The 8,820-nt window shown below is 34.7% G+C and overlaps 1 protein-coding gene across 3 annotated transcripts in view; it reads left to right on the forward strand.

Moving 5' to 3' along the window:
• TMOD1 (tropomodulin 1) overlaps nt 1-8,820 on the forward strand; it is a 971,337-nt gene that overhangs the window by 774,971 nt on the left and 187,546 nt on the right. For all 3 annotated transcript variants that reach the window (XM_044060997.1, XM_044060995.1, XM_044060998.1), the window contains one exon: nt 554-643. In XM_044060997.1, the coding sequence (XP_043916932.1) occupies nt 554-643 (90 nt within the window). The remainder of the gene's footprint in view (nt 1-553; nt 644-8,820) is intronic.

The raw sequence follows: 8,820 nt of genomic DNA on the forward strand, positions 1-8,820 counted from the left end.
TGAAAACATAATGGGGAAGTAACATTGTGGGTGCGTAATATTTCATCTACATGTGTAAAGTGTGTTCCTAAGTTGGAATGTTTGGCTGTATATATAAGGGATGATAGCAGTAACAGAGGTCACATGTAGTGTTGTTTTTTTCCATGTGAAGTTCTGATAAAAGTGAAGATTATAAGTAGCAAAAGAACTAGAGACTGACAAACTGTGGCTTCCATTTCCAGTTAGCTTTATAATTTTAGCCTACTACCAGTGAAAGATATTCATTTTTGTAATTTATATTTGGCTAATTTAAGAATGGTCCACAAACTGGTGGTCTATGGTGATATCCAGAATCCAGCTTTGGAGAAATGGAGAATTCTGCTAGCCTTCCTGAGAATTCTCTGTGTGTATGTGTGTGCGCATGTGTGTGTGTGTGCATGTGCAGTGGAGGGGATTGTTGGATGATAGGGAATCAGTTGCTTACTACTTTTTGATACTATATGTTGACCTTTGTTTTTCAGTTTCACTGGCTGACATATTTTACTGTTTTTTTTTTTATTTTGTTTCTCCACAGCCATCCTTGGAATGCACACACTGATGAGTAATCAGCAGTATTATGAGGCCCTGGCCAGTAGCACCATAGTTAACAAGGAAGGACTTAACAGTAAGTAGAAATACTCTTTTCTTTAAGTCATTCTTAAAACATTTTGGGACTCATGATTGTGAATCACATTGCATTATTCTTCCTTTTGATGAACTGGTATTGCTTACAGGTAAAATTTCAAGATTAAATAATTTCTTGTAAAACTCTGGTTTGCTGCAAAAGCCATATCAATTTCTGTGTAAGTGGAAAATTATACTCATATTTCATTGCGAGGTATGAGCTACAATAAATGTTCAGTCTGTATCAGGACAGTTTTTAAGCAATCTTTTGTAACTTTTCTGGAACACAGAGTTACTTAATAAAATTGCTTGTAGAATAGCAAAGGTTTCCATATTCTGTATTTTGACTTTCTTCAAATATAAATGCCAGTGATGTTTACATGTTCATATATCTGACAAACTTACTGAGAGCCACATCAAGTTTTTGTCAGTGCCATTGGTTAGTTGGCTCTGCTCTTTATATATTTTGTAATTAAAACAAATTATTCATCTATCTGATGCTATAGTATTGTTTTTTTTTCATCAACTTTACTGTTCCCAGAACCTATCTATTAATTCCTGCTTAGGAGTGGAAAGACTAAAACAATAGTGGTGGTGGGTTGTGGGGCTGTCACACTACAAAACTGCGGAGTTTAAATCTACCTTTCTCTTTGCTGTAATCACCCCCTCCCCAATACAATGTCCTAAGCACATAGTAAAGGGCAACACCTCTATTCATTTGTAAGCCAAAGAAAGTAATGAAGCATCAGTCATAGACTGTTCCATAATGATGATCTCTCATCTCCATCAACAGACAGCCCTGAAAATGGTAACCATCCCAACCACCATTTCCACCAATCCAAAATGGGAGAGCTAGCCTCAACCTGCTCAATTCCAGTCTGCCATACTGGCCTCATGCATTTAGGCTGATTAATCAATTTCAAGCCATTACTTACATGAGTGTGTGTCATGCCATGCATCAGCAGACATAGTTTTGGAGCTTTGAGCAGGAGCAATGCACCACAGTGGTTGAAGAATTTGCATGCAGAACTACTTTGATTCTTAGGTTTGAATGTCTTGCCCTCCAGTTTGCATGCTGCTTGATTCTGGTCATTTAACTCATTTGCTCCACAGGAGTTCAAGAATTTACATTTTCCACAGGAACATGAATGCATCCTGAGCCATTTTGTTCAGAAAATAATTTTATATTAGAACATTTGAAACAAGTGCTCATAACTCTTGAATGATAACAGCTATGCAGAAAGTATAAGCATGAATATTGTTGTGCAAACGCATATTTCCTACAAGGTTCTAGAGCTGACATTCCAGTTCGTAATCTTGATATTATTGCTCTGCAGGCAATAAGCACTGAATCTATGCAGATTTTTAAAATTTAATTTTGCAAATCAAAGTTTGATTCTTGAGCCCCATTTGCCTAGTATATGAATCTGAGTAAGTCATTTAAAAAGTCAGTGGTCCTGTGTTGTCTGAAAAAGGTCTTTGTGGATTTGTGTTATTCCCTGGTTAAAAAATACAAAATGTAATAAAAAAATAATAAAATGAAACAACTGATACCTCATTAATTTTAACAGCTAGTCTATTATCTGCAGCAAAGTTTTCTGGTCAGATCGCAGCTTTAAAATGAAACATCATCCAGCTTTTTGGCATGCTTTCTTGCAAATATACCAACACAAATAAAAAAAAAAATCATAGTTCTTATAATCTCATTTATGGAAAAATGTATTTCAGCAGCACTAGATGGAGATCATCTATCAGTGACAAATTTGTCCATAATGATGTAAGCTTTCCACTGATACTTTATAGACCTACCCAAGTGGTATAGGGGTTTTTGTATTCACAGTAATGTAATAAAATAAATTTCGTAAAGTATGTTTTACAGCTGCAGTTTTGTTCAAGCAAAGTATCACAGGTTGATGTACTTGTGCTTTCTTCCACTTGTTGTTCTCCATGACCCAGGGTCATGTGTAACATGTTTGTTAAATGAGTCATGACCAAAGTATTAAAGACTAACAGATTTTTAGAGCCATTGGTGTAGACAAATGTTCATATCTTCATTTATATCTGGACAGAAGTCATAGATCCTAAGCAGCTTTCTGTCACCTAACCCAATTTGTAACATGGTAACTGCCATTGGTATCATCTCTACTGCAGTTTACAGCATTCTTCAGTGTATATTCAGAGGTATGTTGGTGGTTTATTTCTGACAAGAATGGTGTGCATCTATTTTCATCTAAATTTACTGAACATACTGATAATTCTGCAGATAATGCAGGTACTGTGTATTCTATTGTTATTAATATTGATCACTCCTTCAGAGAGTGTACATTTGCATCAAAAAACTAGGAAATAATGTTTGGCATCAAGCTCCCCAAAGCTTACAAAGCAGTTAATGTTATTCCAAGAGAGGTGACAGTTGTTTTCAAAGCCAGTGATGCTACCCCAGGCCAAGCATTCTCACCCCAGTGGCAGAAGCTTCAACAGATTGATTAACTGATGTTTATAGAAACATTAATTACTTTTATGAGAGGCCAATACTACAACAAAAACTGCAAACAGTTAATGAGCTGAGCTCTGCCATTACAAAATTTCAAAGTCATAATCATTATCATTCCCAAACTGTATTTATGAAACTATGTCTATCTTAGAAAAAGATCTACAGGATAATGAAATTAACTCAGTCAATTCTAAGCAACAGGAGGCTAAGTGATGCCTTTGTCTTCTAAGACCTTCTAAGCCTGGAAATCACTTGCTTCCTGTGAGCCTTTCTGTAAAATCCACTGCTAAAAACAGACACTATAGGATATTCATTATCAGATAAATAACATGAATTGCAAAAGATATAAAATTTAGTAGAAAATGGGTTACACACTATGGTGCTAGTATCAAAGGTGTGTATGTGTAGATGCTGATTTTGTATTTCAGTTTTATGAAAGAGAAGGGCATTTCATGTGCCAGAAATTTTACTAATGTTATGGCCAAAGAATTATAACTCTGAAAGTATGCAAGATATAGCCAGTATTATGTGTAGGAGAATTATTCAGCTGTTTGAAAGTTTTCCAATGATGTATGATAAGAGGGGTTGGCATACTACTGTTTTGTGATATCACAAAATCTATACAAATTATGTATGTAATATTTTCACAGTATTTCAAAACAATGTTAATCTACAAAACAAGTATCAGTGGCAGCAGTCTGTCCCTCAACGTTTTATGTAAGATGGCACCATTTGTTCACGTGTAGGTTACACAGCTTCTATGAGCTAAAAGTAGTTCTGAATATATTTCTATGAACTGAAAGTAGTTCTGAAAATATATCTAATAGTCACAATTGCCTTGCCAAAAAACATGTATATTTTCATAAATAATGCCTTTGTATAACGTATTCTGTTTTAATGTCATCTCTTTACTAACAACCAGTGCTTGCATGCACTATTCAAATATCACAGTGCCACACTCTTATTTTTGTATTATTAATTATAAATATGAAAAGTATTGCAGTTTCATATCTTTTTGCAAACACCACTTAATAACTTCAGCTCAGTATTCTCATGCTAACAATTTCATTATTTCTGCTTAATAAAACATCAGCTTGTAGATTACACCTCATTGCTTTAATTTTAGGTCTGCTTTTTTCCAGGACTTTGGAAATTAGATTTTGAAAACACTGATGTGTATATTCATTTCAGGAGTAGAGGATGTTTCCTTTAAAGATGTGTATACTCTTTTAGGAAGCAAGGAGTTAAGATGTATCACAACTATAAACTAAACAATTTATATGAAGAACCTATAAAAGAGTTGTGCATTTCAATAAGGATAGTTTTCTTCTAGAAGCTGTAGCACAAAAGTCACAAAATACAGACATTTCAATCATGTGATCTGTACTAGAATTTCAGAATCATCTAATAATTTTACTACCAATAATGCCTCTTCTATAAATTAAACCAATATTTGACAGAAAGCAGATTTATACTACACCTATAATAATGCAGCAGCTCTTTTAGAAAAATACTAGAGAGATGGTCACAAACACCACTGTTCTGTTTCTTTTCAAAAAATTTGTCATCTAATAGATGTGGACGTTTCTAAAATTCTAGTTTGCAGTATTTCTTCATATATTGTATTTAATGCTAAAATTAAATTGTTGAATAAAGTCTTAATTTTTGTCTATTTTTGCACTTGTTGGTGCTAGTTGTTAAACCTTTCTGTAGAAAAATAAATTTCAAGTGAATTTTAAACAGAATGGTGGCACCTTCGAGACTGTGGAAAGTACGCATAAGTTTAAATTCAAGAAAATACTGACTTTAATATTTTTTATTATGTTTGATAATGTATGTTGTTATAAAAATGCTTTCCTTACTTTTGGCTCATATTTCTTTTAGGTTTGGAGTACAACTATGGATAACTTTTTTGTCCCATTCATACAGTTTAAGCTATAATTTATTTACCTATGCAACTGATATGTGTTGTAAATATCTAAATGATTGCTCTCTTATCTGGACGTCTTATCTAACAGATTTGCAAGACTTTGTTTTACAAATGAACCAGAACAAATGGGTGGAGATTGGAATGTACTGTAACCTGTGGATTGCAAACAGTTTCATTCTTAGAAGTATATAGGTATAAAAAGATGGTTTATTAGATGCTACTTTGTATTGTCAGCCCTTTCAAAAAATTTCTTTGCTAATCCCTACCAGTTGCCATCTTATCCATATGATCAAAAATTAACAAAAAATCTCAAGATGCATGTACACTGATCAACAGCTTAATTTCAACTCCCGATGTGAAAAACAGAAAATGAGAAATAAGGGACAATAATATAGTCACCTTGGGTAAAACGCAGTTACAAATTTGGAAAGCCTGATAGAAAATCAACCAGAAAAGGTGAAGAGAAGACACTGGCTAGGAAGAATCCTTCAGCTGTTCAGTAAAAAGCAGTCCAGGCTTCAGCTGTGCTACGAGAAATGGTTTCCAGTAATTTAGAAGAAAAAGTAAGTCAGATGTACTCAGGGGTGATTAAGAAAAATGAAACATTGAATGAATATCTAAAGTCAGATAATAAAATGCTGAAAAAATAGAAGAAGCTTTAACTATTCAGATGAACTGATAAAACTGCAAAAATCACAGGTTGAAATGAAGAAAAGGCTGGCAGAGTATGAGGTTTCTCAAGGCAATCATTTTCAAGAAATGATAGCTTTAGAAGATAGAGCATGCAGAGAAAGCCAGAAACTTTCTTTTGTACCAGAAAAACTGGAAGGAACAGTCTTTATTAATTTTAAGAAGACACACATAAGCAAATGGACTGGTGTTCCTTAGCAGGATTTGTTAATACACAGGACATATTGATTGTATGCTCCCAACTTGGGCTTAAGAAAGCAGCCAAGACCTATATTAGTAAAGATGCAATCATAGCAGCAGAAAGTGTTGATTCTGAAAAAAACTGTGGGAAAGGGGAAAATTATTAAAAACTGAAAGAGTATTTGTGGAAAATTATTATTTACTGCACATGAGGAAGAAGAGAAGCAAATTGACCCCAGCAATCGAGGGATTTAGAGAAGCAGGTGTGAGATTCAAGCTGCCATATACAGATATCTTCCCAATATATTTTTCTGGAGACTCAAATACATTTTTGATGCAGAGCAGGCTAAAAGGGAAATAAAAAAAGTTTATCCAACAAAAAGTGAGCCAGGAAACAGAACGGGACTCAGCTTCTCATTCTTCTGACAATAAAGCTGATAGAGGGACATTGTTAGTGAAACCTTTTCCAGTGTCCCAATGGAAAATGCCTAAGAGACAGAAAAATGCACAGGACATGACTAGAAGAATCAGGGAGTACCATGGACTTAAACCAGAGTCTGGTGTTGGTAGATGGAGATGATCTGAAAGACCAGCAACACTGAAATTAATGAGTAAATAGGAGCCTATAAAGCATCAGTCACCAATGTGAAGTATGGTTTTGCAGAAAAAAGTGGACGAGAATAACTAAACTTTTATTGATTTGTTAAACTTGTGGGTGGACTGTAAATAAAGTAAACCCACTTTAAGTAATTAATGCTTAGAAAGACACTAAAGGGGAAAAAGAAGTTAATTGTAAGAAGACATTTCGGTTCTTATTAGTATTTGCATAAAACATTTTATGACATAAGCTGTATATTATATTGTAAACCAGTTTTGTATAGTGTGCAGTTGGGGTATTTTAGATGTGAGGAAAGCCTTTTCAGTGACTGCTGTATGTGTTAAAAATATTAAAGTAAGCAAATACTTTTTTAGTTGCAAGAAGTATAAGATGTTCAGTGTAACAAGAGAAGAAAGGCTGATTCTGTTATGTGTGGAATTAAGATGGCAATTTCGTTGTTTTTACTGGGGTGGATACCTTGCTTAATGTATTTGACTTATAAACAACTTAGTTTTATGTGAGCAAATTGGCTTGAAAAGTAGGACAAAGTGATGAAGGCTGTGGAGGATGATGGTTTTTTTTTGCACCTGAAAAGATATTGGCTTGTTTTTTTTTTTTTCATTATCAGATTTTCTCACTGGGAGGCAAGAACTCTGCAGCTGAAGGCCGTTGGCAAGGAGAATTCTGTACATTCTATTCTGAGTGAAATTTACAAAGATTCATTTGTGCATCTGCAAAGTTGTTTGCTGTTTTTTTTTTTCTTTGATGACTATGTTTACACGGAGGCAAGCTATCAGCCAGATCAAGCAGTTAGTCTTGAGACTTCTGAAAATGTTTTGCTAAGGGAAATATAAAATTTAAAGGTACAGTGACCAGCAGTTCAGTGAAAAATAAAGTTTTATATTATGGGAAGTAAATAAGAGATGGTAGCCTCACCAGCAGCCTAATGTCTTGAAGAGAACAGTGTACAATTTAGCTTGACAGTGTATTTTTTCTTAGGGACAAAAGTTAATATTTTCTGAAAGCATACATTCAGATTTAGGAGGAGAACAGAGATAAGAAAAGAACAGACAGCAGTCAGTCTTTTCAGGCTTGTTGGCTGTTGGTGAAGCACCCACCAAGAGGAGAAAATGCTGAGAGAAGAAAGGAGCCACTTTTGAGATTTTAAGTATTTTTCCTCTGTTTATTTGATAAGTTTTTCTGCATAGCTGCCTAGTTTGAGCATTTTTCTGGCTTGTTAAACTTGATTTCTGCATTAGTAGCTGTATTTAGAGCACAACCAAAAGCTGTATACTGAATTTCCTGTTTGCACTTAATTTTAAAATCGTTGTTTTCTCATAACTTGCATATTTTCTGTCTTTGACCTAGCACTCTTGTGTGGGGTCATTTACTGCACTGTTATAACTTGATATTACTTGTGAACCTCTGCTATCTCTGAAAAACCAAAAAAAATTCTTGCTTTTTCCCAATTTTCTGAGATTTAAAAAGTTCAAGTTACAGGCTTGCTGTACTTGAACTGTTTTGTAAGTTTCTGTGAGGCCATTTTTGCTTGGGCTAAAGGAAAGTCTCTCTGTTGATCAGTGGCAGTGATAAACATTGAGCTGCTTCCTGCCCCCTGTGGGAGTGGTTACTGACTTGAAACTGTAGTTTTATTGGCCAAAAGGGTCATTTCCAAAACTCCTTCATCTTCCTCTCTTAAAACCTAGTTGCCTCGTGGTTTTGGCATCTTTTCAGGCTTGTTGGCTGTTGGTGAAGCACCCACCAAGAGGAGAAAACGCTGAGAGAAGAAAGGAGCCACTTTTGAGATTTTAAGTATTTTCCTCTGTTTATTTGATAAGTTTTTCTGCATAGCTGCCTAGTTTGAGCATTTTCTGGCTTGTTAAACTTGATTTCTGCATTAGTAGCTGTATTTAGAGCACAACCAAAAGCTGTATACTGAATTTCCTGTTTGCACTTAATTTTAAAATAGTTTTTTTCTCAAAACTTGCATATTTTCTGTCTTTGACCTAGCACTCTTGTGTGGGGTCATTTACTGCACTGTTATAACTTGATATTACTTGTGAACCTCTGCTATCTCTGAAAAAACAAAAACAAAAAAAATCTTGCTTTTTTCCCACTTTTCTGAGATTTAAAAAAGTTCAAGTTACAGGCTTGCTGTTCTTATAGGTTCATAGGTTCATAGGTTCATACTAGGCTATCTGCCCGAGGGCATTTACAAGCCTAGCCCATCGTTTTGTGGCTTACGCCACCCCTTTAGTGTGGGGAACTATACCTATTATTTTGCTG

This window comes from Protopterus annectens, chromosome 2.part0 (genome assembly GCF_019279795.1).
Source record: "Protopterus annectens isolate FY-2018-M chromosome 2.part0, PAN1.0, whole genome shotgun sequence".
Taxonomy (NCBI): domain Eukaryota; kingdom Metazoa; phylum Chordata; order Ceratodontiformes; family Protopteridae; genus Protopterus; species Protopterus annectens.